At 36.7% G+C, this 15,884-nt stretch overlaps 2 protein-coding genes across 2 annotated transcripts; both read right to left on the bottom strand.

Annotated features, from left to right (window-relative positions):
* Positions 1-3,653: 3,653 nt before the first annotated feature.
* Positions 3,654-4,673, bottom strand: LOC138898111 (uncharacterized). The gene is made up of 2 exons (XM_070184147.1): positions 3,898-4,673; positions 3,654-3,828 (listed from the first exon to the last, which is right to left on the bottom strand). Exons 1-2 carry the CDS (start codon positions 4,671-4,673, stop codon positions 3,654-3,656), a joined length of 951 nt encoding a protein of 316 aa, XP_070040248.1.
* A 700-nt stretch (positions 4,674-5,373) lies between these two features.
* On the bottom strand, positions 5,374-7,139 carry LOC104086150 (glyoxylate/hydroxypyruvate reductase HPR3-like). The gene is made up of 2 exons (XM_009590342.4): positions 6,622-7,139; positions 5,374-5,975 (listed from the first exon to the last, which is right to left on the bottom strand). The coding sequence occupies exons 1-2, from the start codon at positions 7,081-7,083 to the stop codon at positions 5,451-5,453; spliced, it is 987 nt and encodes a 328-aa protein (XP_009588637.1). The 5' UTR covers positions 7,084-7,139; the 3' UTR covers positions 5,374-5,450.
* Between the last annotated feature and the right edge of the window lie 8,745 nt (positions 7,140-15,884).

Raw genomic sequence — 15,884 nt, 5'->3', positions numbered from 1 at the left:
CATTATTCCCTAGTATAGGAGCTACACCTGTTTTTGTGCATCCCCCGGATGCTTTCATCAATAAAACTACATTTACTTCATCAACAAAAGAAGAAACATTATCCCCCTTGGTCTAAGATGTGTTGGAAAAAATAATAATCCCGCCCAGGAATAATATCCACGACAAATAATAATAACACAAGATAGTAACAACGACACCAACTCTTGTAATAGGTAAAATACAATACCCGAGCGGAGCAATATAACCACTATAATATTACAACTTAGTAGTGTCAAGAGACTACTACAATCTTGAAATATATAACACTCTTTATTTAAAACACTTCACTACAATATTACACACTCACTATTTATCTCACAGACTACAATCTGTGGATTACTCTCTCTAACTTCTATTGCTTCTCTATTATTTTGGTGTGATTGAAATGAAGAATGGATGCCTCTATTTATAGTAAGAGATGTCATTCAACTACTACAAAGAAGATGTCTTGTTGTTGATTTAGTCCTATAAGTTTTCAACAAAGTTAGGCACCTCCCATTTTCTTCAACAAAGTCGTTAACAAAGTTAGGCACCTCCCATTTTCTTCAACAAAGTTGTCAACAAAATTAGGCACCTCCCATTTTCTTCAACAAAGTTGTCAACAAAATTAGGCACCTCCCATTTTCTTCTTTATTTTTCTTTAATATGAGCCCCACAAATCTCTCCCTTAATTTTGATTTTTCTTTTTCATTCCAAGACTTGATCTCAATCTCTGAAAATCCTCAAACTTAAGTGGTTTTGTAAAGATATCTGCAGCCTGATCATGAGACTTCACATATTTGAGCTTGACTTCCTTCTTAGCAATGCACTCTCTGATGAAATGATATCTTGTATATATATGCTTGCTTCGATCATGATACACTGGATTCTTGGCGAGTGCCTGTGCAGATTTGTTATTAATACAAATCTATGTAGCTTCAATTTGTGAAAAATTAATCTCCTTCAATAATCTTCTTAGCCAAATAGCATGACAGGTATATGATGTTGTTGTTATATATTCGGCTTCACAAGTCGAGAGAGTAACTATGGACTGTTTCTTTGAACTCCAAGAAATAACAGAATCACCCAAGAAAAACACAAAGCCAGTTGTGTTTTTTCTATCATCAATATCTCCCGCATAATCACTATCACAAAATCCCATAAGGTTGAAATCATTAGAAGAAGAATAAAATAACCCAAAGTCGATCGTACTTTTTAGGTAACGAAGAATTCTTCTAGTGACTTTCAAATGGGTGGAGGTAGGAGCTTCCATGAAGCGGCTTACTACTCCAACTGCAAAGAGTATATCTGGCCTGGTACAAGTCAAGTACCTCAAACTTCCCACAAGACTTTTAAAAAATGTGGGATCCACATTTTCTCCTTCATCAAACTTGGACAATTTTGTCCCACTCTCCATCGGTGTGTTCACGGGGTTGCAATCGAGCATGTTGAACTTTTTCAAGATCTCCTTTGTATAGCTTTCTTGAGAGATGAAAATTCCATCCTCCATCTGCTTCACTTCTAGGCCCAAGTAGTATGACATGAGCCCTACATCTGTCATCTCGAACTCACGAGACATATCTTTCTTAAAAGCTTCAAACAAACTTGAGTTATTACCCGTGAAAATAAGATCATCAACATAAAGACAAACAAGTAAGATATCTCCATTAATATGAACTTTAAGGTAAATAGCATATTCATGGAGACAACGAGTAAACTCATTGTCTTGAAAATACTTGTCGATGCAACTATTCCATGCTCGTGGGGCTTGCTTTAATCCATATAAAGTTTTCTTCAACCGCAACACTTTATCTTCATGGTGTTTGACCACAAAGCCCAATGGTTGTTCAACATATACTTCTTCTTCAAGATAGCCATTCAAAAAGGCTGACTTGATATCTAGTTGATGGATCTTCCACTTCATTTGCGCCACCAAAGAGATAAGCAAACGAATCATCTCCATGCGGGCAACAAGTGCATAGACTTCTTTATAGCCAATGCCTTGCCTTTGCTTGTAGCCTTTAGCCACAAGTTGTGCCTTGTATCTCTCCACATCTCCATCAGCATTCTTCTTTGCCTTGTATACCCATTTAACTCCAATTGCTCGATGACCCTTGGGAAGTGTTGTTAACTCCCATGTGTTGTTCTTCTCTATTGACTCGATCTCCTCCTGCATGGCTTGTCTCCGCCTTATGTATTCAACAGCTTCATCAAAGTTCATTGGTTCACTATTAGCAAAGAGACAATATAAAAAATAAAAATTAGTAACTTCCTCTATGTCCTCATAGAGCTCTTGAATACTCTTTATCCTTTGCGGTTGTTCATTTGAACTTTCTTGAGAAGAGGGAGATGCAACATTTGTTGGAGAAGGAGGTGGAGTTGTATCCTGCACAGGTTCCACGGTCTCTCGTTCTTCTTCATCACCAAAGTATGGAATAAAATCATATGAAGTTTCTTCCTGAGCTTCCCAGTTCCATGCCAATTCTTCATCAAATTCAACATCGCGACTTACCACCATTTGTCGCTACTTGGGTTGTATAGCTTGTAGCCTTTTGAACTCGTATCATATCCAACAAACACATGCTTGACACTTCGATCGCCAAGCTTCGCTCTCCCTTGATGTAGCACATGAGCATAGGCTATGCTCCCAAAGATTCTCAAGTGCTTGACACTTGGCTTTTTTCCACTCAATACTTCTTGAGGGGTTTGATCTCTAACATTATTTGTTGGAGACCTGTTGTTCAAATAAACTGCACAAGATACAGCTTCTGCCCAAAATTCCTTGGGCATATTTTTAGCTTTTAACATACATCTAGCCATATTAAGAATCGTTCGATTCTCTCTCTGCAACTCCATTTTGTTGGGGTGAATAAGGTATCGTTAGAGGGCGACGAATTTCATGAGATTTACAAAAGTCATTAAATTATTTTGAAGTGAATTTGACTCCTCTATCGGACCTTAAAGCTTTTATTTCATAGCCACTTTCTTTTTCTATAAGTACTTTGAAATTTTTAAATACAGCAAAAGCTTCAGATTTTTGGTTCAAGAAATAAACCCAAGTCTTTCTACTAAAGTCATCAATGAAAAGTAGAAAGTATTTACTTTTACCAAATGAATGTGGATTGATTGGTCCACACACATCAGTGTGAACAAGCTGAAGTGACTTGGTTGATCTTGACATGGCCTCCTTTGGAAAACTCCTCCTTGCATGTTTTCCAAGAAGACAAGCTTCACACAATTGATTGGGATTGCTTATTGATGGTATCCCATGCACCATGTTCTTTTCTCCCATTGATTTGAGCGCTTCAAAATTTAAGTGCACAAATCGCATGTGCCAACACCATGATTCATCTTGCACATTAGCCTTCAAACACTTTGCATCAATTGTTTTAAGATTCAGTGAGAATAATTTATTCTTACCCATATGCACTTTAGCAATTAGAATTCCACTTGAATCTCTAAGCCAAAGATGCATATTTTTCATATGGATGTCATATTCCTTTTCAAAAAGTTGGCCCAAACTCATAATAAACATCTTGAATTAACTTGTAACTACCATCTTTACAGGAAATCAGAATCGTACATATCCCTTTAATTTGAATATTTGAGGTATCTCCAAAGGACACATTACCTCTCACCATTTTATTGATCTCCACAAACTTCTCTTTGCATCCACACATATGATTGCTTGCTCCATTGTCCAAATACCACGAGCTGCAATCATCCTTTCTTCCTTGAGTGTCATCAACAGCGTTGACTCAACTTCTTCTTTCTTGTCGTCAACAAGGTTAGCTTTTTCTTCAACATTGCTATGACATTCCCAAGAGTAATGGCCAAATTTATGACAATTATATCATTCAATTTTTGATTTGTCATACCTTTGTCCATTATTTTTTTGGTAGTAGCCACGTCCTCTTCCTCCCCTATGTCCACGACCACGACCTCTGAATGTATGGTGGATCTTAACTTCATTGTTGAAGTTGTTAGCATTGCTTCTTCCTCTTCCATGACTGCCACGACCTCGTCCCCGTCCATTCCCTCGATAGCTCTTTTCACCTCCATAATCTTTGAAGGATGCCTGCGTTTTAAGAAGTTGCTCCAATGGCACTTTTTGTCCCCTCTTGATCTTTTCTTCATGGGACTGTAAAGAACTCTCCAATTGCCCTACCATCATAGAGTCTAAATCGTTAGACTCCTCAATAGCACACACCACTAAATCAAATTTAGGTGTTAAAGTGCGAAGGATCTTTTCTATCACACGGACATCTTTTATGTCCTGCCCATATTTTTTTAATTGATTTACAACAGCCTTCACTTTTGAACAATAATCTGAAATGCATTCGGATTCTTTCATTTTTAAAACTTCAAAATCAGCCCCTAGAGTTTGAAGTTTTACCTTCTTCACCTTGTCAACTCCTTGAAGAAAATTTTGTAAGATCTCCCAAGCTTCCTTTGAGGTGGTAGCATCTGCCACCTTCTCGAACATGGCATCATCCAGACATTGATGGATGAGCGTGAGGGCTTGTTGATCCTTCTTCCTTGTCTTTGTCAAGACATCTTTCTCATTTTGAGCCAGAGCTTCCTCATTATCGGGTTTTGCATACCCTCTATCTACGATTTTCCACACATTCTGAGAGCCAAGAATGGCTTTCATACGTAGACACTATTTTTCATAATTATCTTTTGTGAGACGGGTACTGAAAAGACAGCGTACCATTATTTACCATGGCTCGGATACCACGTTGTTGGGAAAAATAATAATCCCGCCCAAGAATAATATCCACGATAAATAATAATAACACAAGAGAGTAACAACGACACAAACTCTTTTAATGGGTAAAATACAATACCCAAGCGGAGCAATATAACCATTATAATATTACAACTTAGTAGTGTCAAGAGACTACTACAATCTTGAAAGAAATAACACTCTTTAATTAGAACACTTCACTACAATATTACTCACACTCACTATTTATCTCATAGACTACAATATGTGGATTACTCTCTCTAACTTCTATTGCTTCTCTATTATTTTGGTGTGATTAAAATGAAAAATGAAGGCCTCTATTTATAGTAAGAGATGTCATTCAACTACTACAAATAAGATATCTTGTTGTTGATTTAGTCCTATAATTTTTCAACAAAGTTAGGCACCTCCCATTTTCTTCAACAAAGTTGTCAACAAAATTAGGCACCTCTCATTTTCTTCTTTGTTTTTTTTTAATATGAGCCCCACAAGATGCTGCATAGGGAAATAACCATTACCCCCCCCCCTCTCACGCGCACACACACACATCATTTTTCTCATGTTCAGCATATTGCTTTGGAGAGTAGAGTGATGCTCAACTTGATGCAGAAAGTTAATGAAGTTTACCGCAGCAATTTCTCATGGGGGAATGTATGCTTACATGTTGAACAGAATATTCCATCATTCATATTCAATTTGTGCGCGCAAGGGTTTATTTGAAAAGAAAGCTTCTAAGTTGTAGGTAAATAGCTCTTCAAGTGCTTCCATAGACTCGGGAGTTAAAACAGCAAGATGTGGAGACAGCACCACATTATCCAACCCGAACAATTCTTCCGGCACATAAGGTTCATTTTCATAAACATCAAGACCAGCACCTCCAATCTCACCTCTCTTCAGAAACTCCACCAATTCCCTCTCATCAACGAGCGCCCCTCGCCCAACATTTATGATGATACCCTCCTTCCCGAGGGCAGTCAGCACCTCCTTGTCAATTATGTGGTGTGTTTCTTCCGTTAAAGCACAACAAAGAATCAGAACATCACTGTTAATGGCAAGGTCGTGAATATTAGAATGGAAAGGAAACGGAACATTAGGCTTCATCCTTCTCGAGGTGTAGGCAATGCTGCAGCCAAAGGCCTCTAGTCTCTTACTAACCCTTGTACCGATGCTCCCTAAACCTACAATCCCCACTCGTTTTCCAACAACCTGTGTAAGAAAACCACAACTCCTTTACTAGTTCAAGTAGCACATTAGTAAAACGATATAGAAAACATACACGAGAATATCTTCATTTTACTTGGTTCACAATTTACAATATCTTATTGAACTAGTTGACCTCAACTTAGAAACAAGCGGCTCAATCCCAAAGCTGCAGTGGATAATATGAATCCTCACTATATTATGATTGTACCAAATAAAAATATAAGATTATAAAAACAAATGTGAAGTTGAACTCAATTTATTTATGTTTTTAGCACCCAGGATAGTACAAAAATCAATCAATTACTCCTCAATGACACAGCTACTTGAGATTGGCTTCAAATTCTCCCTTTAATAACTGTGCAATAAAACAAAACTACTGAACTCCTCTTTCCACCAAATAAGATTTAGTATAGTATTGTCAACCTGCTTAATTTTTTATTTTTAAAAGAAACATAAGACAATGACACACTTTTCAACTAAGTTGATACTTTGGAAAATGTTCAATCTTGACCATAATCAAATCAATGAAGTATAAAACATTAAAACTCATTGGAGAAATAGAATCTAATTTTTTAATTAAAAATAAAGAGAAACGGGACCTGATCATGAATTATGAAGATGTTCCAGCATGTAGAAAAATAATACTGACCTTATAACCGAGAGGACTCAACTCTCCTATCCCTATGACAGGCCAAGAACCGGCACGAACAAACCGGTCAGCAGCAGAGACGCCACGTAGGACATCAACCAAGAGGCCGACGGCGAAGTCAGCGACGTCATCGGAGAATGAATCTCCAGCGGTGGTGACGCGGATGTTACGGCGGCGACACTCGGCGAGGTCAAAGTGGTCAAAGCCGGCACTAGTACCCACGATGCACTCTAAGGAAGGGTAAGTATCCAAGGTTTCGGAAGTCACCGGACTGGGACCCACACAGAGCATGAGCCGAACCGAGCTGGAGAGGTGGAGAAATGATGGGTCGGATTCGTCGAACGGGTCGAGAATTCTGTATCGGGTTCGGAGCTTGGACAAGAACATGGTTTTGAACCTCGGAAGGCGATGGAGGAGAAGTAGCCGGTGATTGGTCGTTTCCGGCGAGCCGGAAAAAGACATCTTCCCAGTTCCGATAACAGATTTTGTTTGACCTAATTATTTTATAAAATTTATACCATACAAATTTTTCGGTTATACAAAATTAGACTTTTAGAAACCGCACCAATCATGTCGGTTTCTGTTCATTATCGGTATAATTCAGTTAATTTTCGATATTCTTTTAAATATAATTTAAAAGTCACTAGTGAAAGCAGAATGTAATAACATACGTACTTTTATACGATTTAATAAAATTCTCTAGACATTTTTACTATTTAAAGGACAATGAATTAAGAAAATATGAAAGATGATCAGAGTATAGATTCATCAACTTCTACAGCAACGTAAAACAAACTAAGTAAATACAAAGGAAACATAAATCACGAGTGGAAAGATATTAAACAAGTTGGGACTCAAAAAAAAAATAAAAGATTAAATATTTAAAAATATAAATTTAAACCATACGAAAAGAAACATATTTAATACATTATAGTTTACTACTCATAATCGCTATAATACGTCGTGTCTTGCTAATGAATATGCTCGAAATAATTTGATTTCAATAAAGGCAGCATAATAGGTTTGAGAATTAGAATTTTGAGTTTAATTACTTGTTGGCTTGTCATCGTTTTTCATAATTCCAAGACTCAAGGAAAAATTTACTGCTTTATTATTGGGAAAAGGGCCAAATATACTCATTTATTTTAGTATATTGTTCATATCTACCTTCCGTTATACTATCGGGTCACATCTACCCTTACCGTTAGCCAAACTTTTTAAAAATACCCTCCACCAAACGGAAAGCCACCAAATTAAAAAAATACCTTTTTTTAAAAAAACCCATTAATAATCCATTAAATCTTTTTTATTTACTGCACTTCTTCCTTACAGATTAGTCATCTCCTTCGTAGTCATTTATTGAACTTAAGACGTAAAAGACATAAAATACCGGCAATCATATATTCATTTAATATATTGAGTCACGATTCTTTTAATATCCTTATTGTATGTTTATTATATTCTACCTTTTCAAATTTTTTTCTTCTAGCTTTTCTCTTTGTTATTTCCCACCATGCAGAATTGTGCCGCGTATTCACCATGATATTTTCCCACCATGACGTGAATGTTTATAGCATCTTATTAGGTTGACAATTATGAAGTCTTAAGGCAGCTACCGAGGGTGTTTTTTCCTCCAACAATGAGCCTTTGTTGATGAGAATTCACGCACCATATTTTCCTATTCTGCTTTAAGCATTTGAGCAACGAGTAATTATTGTCAAATCACGCCTTAAGAATCAAAGTTAGATTTCGAGCTATGGTAGGATACTCATAATTCTTAGTAACAAATGAACTTATAAGGAACAAAAATTAGAAAATAATTAGAGGAGATTCACTTTAGTATCAAGCTAGAGTCTACGAAAATCATCAAGAATGAAAGAAAGTACACCAACAAGTTGAAAAGTAACTTAACAACCTAAGTACACTAACTTCATGCATTAACTAAATACAAATATTGATAAAATATATATAAATTGTTACCGACATACAAACTAACTATCAAGTGTGCATTACATTAGACAAAGGAATGTCATATTATAACAAAAAAAAATACAATCAAAGGTGATAACGTGATATCTTAACGCCACCATAAAAAACTAAGAACCAAAATAATCCTACTTCCACCATTATTCTCAGTCAAATGAATAAAATGTATCAAGACGTCTCAGAAATCTAGGTTCCGTATTTTTATATGATGGGTTTAACGGGTTATGGGTTAATAATTTTTTTTTAAATAATTATTTTATTAATCTAGTGGATTCCGTTAGATGGGGGTATTTTTAACAAGTTTTGTTAACGGTAAGGGTAGATATGTCCCGATAGTATAACGGAGGGTAGATGTGAACCATATACCAAAGTAGAGGGGTATATTTGACCCTTTTCCCTTTATTATTTTTAAACTTTAATATATAAATATATTTTTTTATGTAAATGTATTCGGTACAGTTCGATATTTTTTCGATTTATTTTCATAAAATAAAAAATCTACCCTAATTATCGGTACAGTTATAGATTTATATAAAAACCTACGATTTTATTAAAAGAAATCTAAAAATCGATTCGGTGCGGTACGCTTCGGTCGATTTAGTCGATTTTTAAATATTCATTGACACCCCTAATAATGTGGTATCCCATTTTGTTATTTATCTGAATTGAGTTATAAATTAACCACGAAAGCAAACAAAATAGTAGAGAGGAAATGAAAATAGAGAAAAATATAATTTAATTTAAGAGAAAAAGATTCTTGCCAACTATATTTGTCACTACTAATGCATGTCTACATTATTTTGTTAAAAAAAAGTGATGCTCCTTCCGTTCATTTTATTTTATGAAATGGTGTTTAACATATGTCAAGAGGTGATTATATATTTTATTAGTGATAGTTGGAAAGAATATTAAATAAAGAATTAGAAAAGGAGTTTGGAAAAGTTATAAAGTATAGTAGTTCAATAACCCTTGTTTTGGAAAAAAAATATATCATAATTCAAACGGAGATTCTCAAGTTAAAGAAGAAGAAGAAAGAACCATATATGTACGCAGAAGCGAACCTACATGGAGATGAGGGGTCACCGGAACCACTAGTTTCGGCAAAAATTATGTATATATGTTCCGTTGCTTTAATAAGTTGCATAATGTCCTCCCTCACTAGAAGACCTGGGTACGACACCCAACACCAGTTCTCTCTTTTTTCATTTTATTTTTTCTCTCTTTGAATTCAATACTGTGTAGTATCCTGTATTTAGTGGTCAGCTTGTTTTTTTTTCTTTATCTTTTCTAAGGTAATGAACAATAATTTAGTACTAGTACATAGAAGGGGATAAAATATTCCATTAATGAAAAGCCAATCACCTTCTTATCCTTATATCTAAAGCTTATTTTGAGAAGTGCTTTTGAAAAAAGTACTTTTAGAGAGAAACAATTTGTGTTTGACTAATTACTCTAAAAAGCACTTTTGAGCAATAATTTGTGTTTGGCCAAGCTTTTCAGAAAGTGCTTTTAAGTATCAAATTACGAATAAGGACATGAATAGATTTACTTAATAGTTAATATTATAAGTAAATAAATAATCTTAAAAATTTATTATTACAGGCAATAATTAATCTTTTCATTTTATTTAAGTAAAATATGAAAATAAAATTTAAAAGTACGTAATCTTTTAATATAAGTTAAATATATTAAAAATCATTCAACAAATATAAAAGCATTCACCCCTAAAGTCACTATATATTAGAAATCTATCCTAAAAATAATAAGAAATATTTATACATTAATATCCTAAGTATTAGATTTAACGATTATTTTGGTATATACTATTTTTTATTAAGGGTATTTTTGGTAAGAAGAAAAGTCAAAACTGCTTCTGCTTATGCTTTTTGGAAGAAACTATTTTTTTCAGATTCTCCGAAACTGCTTCTGCTTCTTCCCAAAAGTATTTTTCCCCTCAAAAAAGCTTGGCCAAATACCTCAAGTTAGGAAAAAAAAAGTATTTTTTCTCTTGAGAAACTTGGCCAAACAGGCTATAAGTATATAAGCATTATCACTTTCTTGACATGTATAAAATTAAGAGAAATTTTCAGAAACCACTATTATTTAGTGCTTATTAACTTCCTATAGCTACCATATACATAATTACTTTCTATAGCTACTATTCAGTTGTTACAGTAGTATATTCACTGTATTCGCGCTGTTGTATTCATGAATACAGCAGCAAAAAGCGCCTAAAAATCAGGGCAGTCCAGTTGTACGCGTATGTATTCACATGTATTCGCGCCATGTATTCATGAATACAGTAGCAAAAAGCGCCTAAAATCAGGGTAGTCCAGCTGTACGCGCATGTATTCACGTAGCTGTAGTCGTGAATACAACAGTAAAAAGCGCCTAAAATTAGGGCAGTCCAGTTGTACGCGCATGTATTCGCGCCATGTATTCATGTATACAACATCAAAAATCGCCTAAAATCAGGCAGTCTAGCTATACGCACATGTATTCACATATATTCGCGCAGATGTATTGATGAATACAGCAGTAAAAATCGTCTAAAATCAGGGCAGTCCAGCTGTACGCGCATGTATTCACATGTATTCTCGTCATGTATTCATGAATATAGTAACAACAATCACCTTAAAAATAGATATGTCCAGCTGTCTAAAAGAGAGAATAAATATAAATAGCGTATTTCATACCTCAATGGTAATATATACCATAAATACTTATGTTGCTATAAAATATAAAATGTAACTATAGAAAATAATTTTTTAAAATAATTTTGATTTATAATAAATAGGGTGTATACATATGCGGCCCTTTAAATTTATCTCATTTTTTTATTTAGGTACCTGAAGTGAGAGTTGTACCTATTATAACGTCAACTCGAGACAAACCGTATCTATTAGACACAATCTGCTGATGTGGTGGAGTGCGTATGTCCCACTCGTTTTCAGCGCGTTAAAGCCATGAAAATTGTTAATACAGTTCTATTATTACTTTCTTTTATTCCTTTTTTCATTTTTAGCCTTTGTCCTAGTTTTTGTCTCTCCTTTCCACAACGGAGACTTGAAGCACTTTAAATAACCATGTCTTCAAGTCCGAAATTTACATGGCTTATTTTAATTAATTTTTCTTCATAACTTGTGGTTTGTGGCTCCAGATAAATACTCAAAATCTAATAAACCACCTGCTCCATTAACTGATGACTCTTTCTTGTTGTTGTTAGTGACCCACTATGTGCTCTGCTTAAAAGTTTCTACATATCTAAATGGACACAAATTCAACCGAAGCTTCTGTTACGAAGAATGCAGTATTGTTATCAAAGACGATGAGAATAATGTCAAGGAAGAAGCTAACAGAAAAGAAATCTACTAAAAGCATGATATTTTCTCTTTTGTTTATACTTACTAACAAAGCATTTCTTCACCATTTTCACTTAACAAACTCTTCCATTTCTCACCATCAACTCTTTATTTTTCTAGGTTTGTTAACCGTGACAACGAAAGAGTTTTAACTGAAAAAAAAATGGAAGAGAAACAAAAAAGAAAAAAGAAGGGAAACAAAAAAACAGAAGAGAATGAAGAAGAAAAGAATAAGAAGAAAGAAAGACGGAAGACGAACAGAGAGGGTGAAGGAGAAAAGAATTTTGTCACGGAGCTTTTCCTTTTTCTTGTAACTGATTGTACACGTATTATTCGGTCATTCGTTAACCTGCCACATCAGATGCGTTTGTGCATCGCGCTCTTTATTTTGACTGGGACTGTCAAAAAAAGTGCTTAATAGATCAACATTTTCTGAAATTGAAATGTATATGTATTTGGCCAAAACCCAATCACCTTCTTTATCCTTATATCTAAGTTCATAAGTATTATCACTTTTGTATACAGTCAAAATAGATTTTGGCATTCGTACGTCTGATCGAGTTCGAAAGATAATCGATCAAAGTGAGACCCCGAGATGGATTCCGAAGATGGTACAAACAAGCTTCGAATCCGAAGGGCTGATCAATATCGAGTTCGATATCATTGTCAAGCTCGGATCCAAATCGAACTATAATACAGAGTAAAACTATCAAGCTTATGATCCACAGACCGACCAACATTGACCCCGAATCAATTCGAGAGCTCGAGTTAGAATCGAGCTCTAGCCAAGATCGAGATCTCGAGTCAGAATCGAGCTCAAACCAAGATCGAGAGCTCGAGTCAAGATTGAGCTCGCGGACAAAAGCCGTTGCAATCCTACTAGAGAGAATCTTGGCAGGAATTGTGAAAAAGCTGATTTATCGTGGGTCTTCCACTGAGCATTTTTAATTATGTTTAGAGCAAGATCCATCTACTATAAAGGGCATGATTATCATTTCTATAAAGGAAAGTTTTTTCATGCTTACATTGTAATCAAAACACTATATTCTCCCATAGTATAGTAAAGAGTTGTTCTTTCAAGCCTCTTAAATTAATTCCACTTGTTTAAGTCCTAAAATTCATCTTTCTTATAATCTTATCTATTTTGCATTCTTTGCAATCCATACTTATATTTCTATTTATCCTTACAATTTGTATTAAGTTGCGCCACATATCCTTAGAACTACGTACAAATTCAACTCCATCCATTTTTCGGGTAAACGGTTTCAACAGCGTTAGCTTGCGTGTGATTTTCGAAATATTGCAAGCCCAACAGGTAGTAATAGCTCAGTTGCAGAGCCAAACCCAGCTACAAAGCAGACCGGAGCCCAGTCCACCTCGAGAAATCACCCACAGAAAGGAGCCAGCCATAGTGAAGTCAAATGAGCAAGAATCGGGGACTACTCCCGAAATTGCTAAATTGCTCGATGAACTCACAAAGCGAGTCGAAGCCAATGATAAAAAAAGTAGAAACTTATAACTCTAGGGTCGATCAGATCCCGGGAGTTCCACCAATGATAAAAGGGTTGGATTCGAAAAAATTCGTGCAAAAACCTTTTCCCTCGAGCGCAGCCCCGAAACCAATCCCCAAAAAATTCCGTATGCCCGAAATTTCCAAATATAATGGAACGACCGATTCCAACGAGCACGTCACTTCTTACACGTGTGCCATCAAGGATAATGATTTAGAAGACGATGAAATCGAATCTGTGTTGTTAAAAATATTGGGAGAGACCCTCTCGAAGTGGGCAATGATTTGGTATCACAACCTACCACAAAATTCCATAGACTCGTTCACCATGTTAGTAGATTCTTTTGTGAAAGCACATGCCGACGCCATAAAATTCGCAACAAGGAAAACAGACCTTTTCAAGGTAAGACAAAAGGATAACGAGATGCTAAGGGAGTTCGTATCTCGTTTTCAAATGGAACGAATGGACTTGCCACCAGTCACAGACGATTGGGTTGTTCAGGCTTTCACTCAAGGTTTGACCGAATGAAGTTCGACGACTTCACGATGATTAAATCATAACCTGATCGAATACCCAGCCATCACGTGGGCCGACGTGCACAATCTGTACCAATCAAAAATTAGGGTCGAAGATGATCAATTGGGGTCTGAACCCGTTGTTCAAAGGGATACTAATCGAGAACGAGGTCCGATCGGGGATCGATACCAACCGTACAACGGAAGCCATAGAGTCAGTGAATCGAGACACAACCTCAGGCAAAATAAAAAAAGAAGTGATCAAGGTCAAGGGTCCAGGGGGCTGATGAACAAAAGTAGGTTCGATAGGCCTGCCGAATCTAAGGAAGCACCTCGGTTATCGGAATATAACTTCAGCATTGATGCATCCGCCACCGTTTCGGCTATCAGACGCATCAAAGACACTAAATGGCCTCGACCCATGCAGACCGATCCTACCCAGAGGAATCCCAATTAAATGTGCGAATATCATGCCACCCATGGCCACATAACGGAATATTGTAGGCAACTAAAAGAGGAAGTAGCCCGGTTATTCAACAAAGGGCACCTTCGAGAATTTTTTAGCGATAGGGAGAAGAACCATTTTAAAAATAGGGATTTTGGCAAGCAAAACAAACAAGAGGAACCACAATACGTCATTCACATGATCATCGGCGACGCCGATACCCCTCAAGGACCAGTTCTTAAACGCACTAAGACATCGATTGTGAGAGAAAAGCGATCTTGAACTCAAGATTACACACCCATATGAACTTTGTCCTTCAATGATGAAGATGCAGAAGGAGCCATACAACCTCATAACGATGCACTGGTAATATCTGTACTCATGAATAAAACTAAAGTTAAGCGTGTGTTGATTGATCCAGGTAGCTCGGCCAACATCATCAGATTGAAGGTCGTAGAATAGCTCGGCCTGCAGGACCAGATCATACCCGCAACCCTGGTTCTAAACGGATTCAATATGGCATGTGCAACTACCAAAGGCGAGATAATTCTACCAATAAACATGGCCGGAACCATCCAGGAAACGAAGTTCCACATGATCGAAGGCGACATGAGATACAACGCCCTTTTCAGAAGGCCATGGATCCACAACATGAGAGTTGTACCTTCGACCCTACACCAGGTCCTCAAATTCCCAACATCGAGAGGAGCCAAAACAGTGTATGGAGAACAACCAGCCGCAAGAGAAATGTTCACCGTCGAGGAAGCGAAACCAATATCCTCGCCTTCACCAATAAAGGGATCGGGCTTAGAAGGGGAACGAGATACCAAATAGCAATCACAGACATCGGCTTTGACCCAACCAAATTACCAGAAGATCGAAGAAGATGATGATGAGAGGATCTCTCGATCCTTCGTGTTTCCCGATGACTCCGACGCCACCAAATCAATGATTGAGGAAGTGGAGCAAGTCACATTAGTCGAGCACTGGCCCGAACGGAAGGTATACCTGGGAATGGGGTTGAGCCCCGAACTCAGGAAGAAACTTATTCAATTTCTTATCGATTACATTGATTGCTTTTCCTGGTCCCATTTAGATATAACAGGGATCCCACCGGACATATCGATGCATCGGCTAAGCTTGGACCCTAGGTTCAGACCGGTGAAGCAAAAGAGAAAACCCCAGTCCAAGGTGAAGCACGCATTCATAAAGGACGAGGTAACCAAACTTCTCAAGATAGGGTCCATTCGGGAGGTGAAATATCCCGAATGGTTAGCCAATGTAGTTGTAGTTCCTTAAAAAGGAAACAAACTTAGAATGTGTGCGGACTATAAGGATTTGAACAAAGCATGCACCAAAGATTCTTTTCCGCTGCCCAATATCGATCGCATGATCGATTCCACGGCCGGCCACGAGATTGTAAGGACTCGTAAAAATTTTAATC

Source organism: Nicotiana tomentosiformis, chromosome 8 (genome assembly GCF_000390325.3).
Source record: "Nicotiana tomentosiformis chromosome 8, ASM39032v3, whole genome shotgun sequence".
In the NCBI taxonomy this organism is placed as follows: Eukaryota; Viridiplantae; Streptophyta; class Magnoliopsida; order Solanales; family Solanaceae; genus Nicotiana; species Nicotiana tomentosiformis.
The sequence above is the reverse complement of the archived record's forward strand: the minus strand, read 5'-3'. Positions and strand labels throughout refer to the sequence as shown.

Coding starts and splice junctions, on each gene's coding strand:
- LOC138898111 (XM_070184147.1), bottom strand. CDS start 4,673: ATGAAAGCCATTCTTGGCTCTCAGAATGTGTGGAAAATCGTAGATAGA. Junction 3,829..3,897: donor CAAAAAAATAATGGACAAAG/GTATGACAAATC, acceptor GGAATGTCATAG/CAATGTTGAAGAAAAAGCTA.
- LOC104086150 (XM_009590342.4), bottom strand. CDS start 7,083: ATGTCTTTTTCCGGCTCGCCGGAAACGACCAATCACCGGCTACTTCTC. Junction 5,976..6,621: donor TGAGTCCTCTCGGTTATAAG/GTCAGTATTATT, acceptor TTTCTTACACAG/GTTGTTGGAAAACGAGTGGG.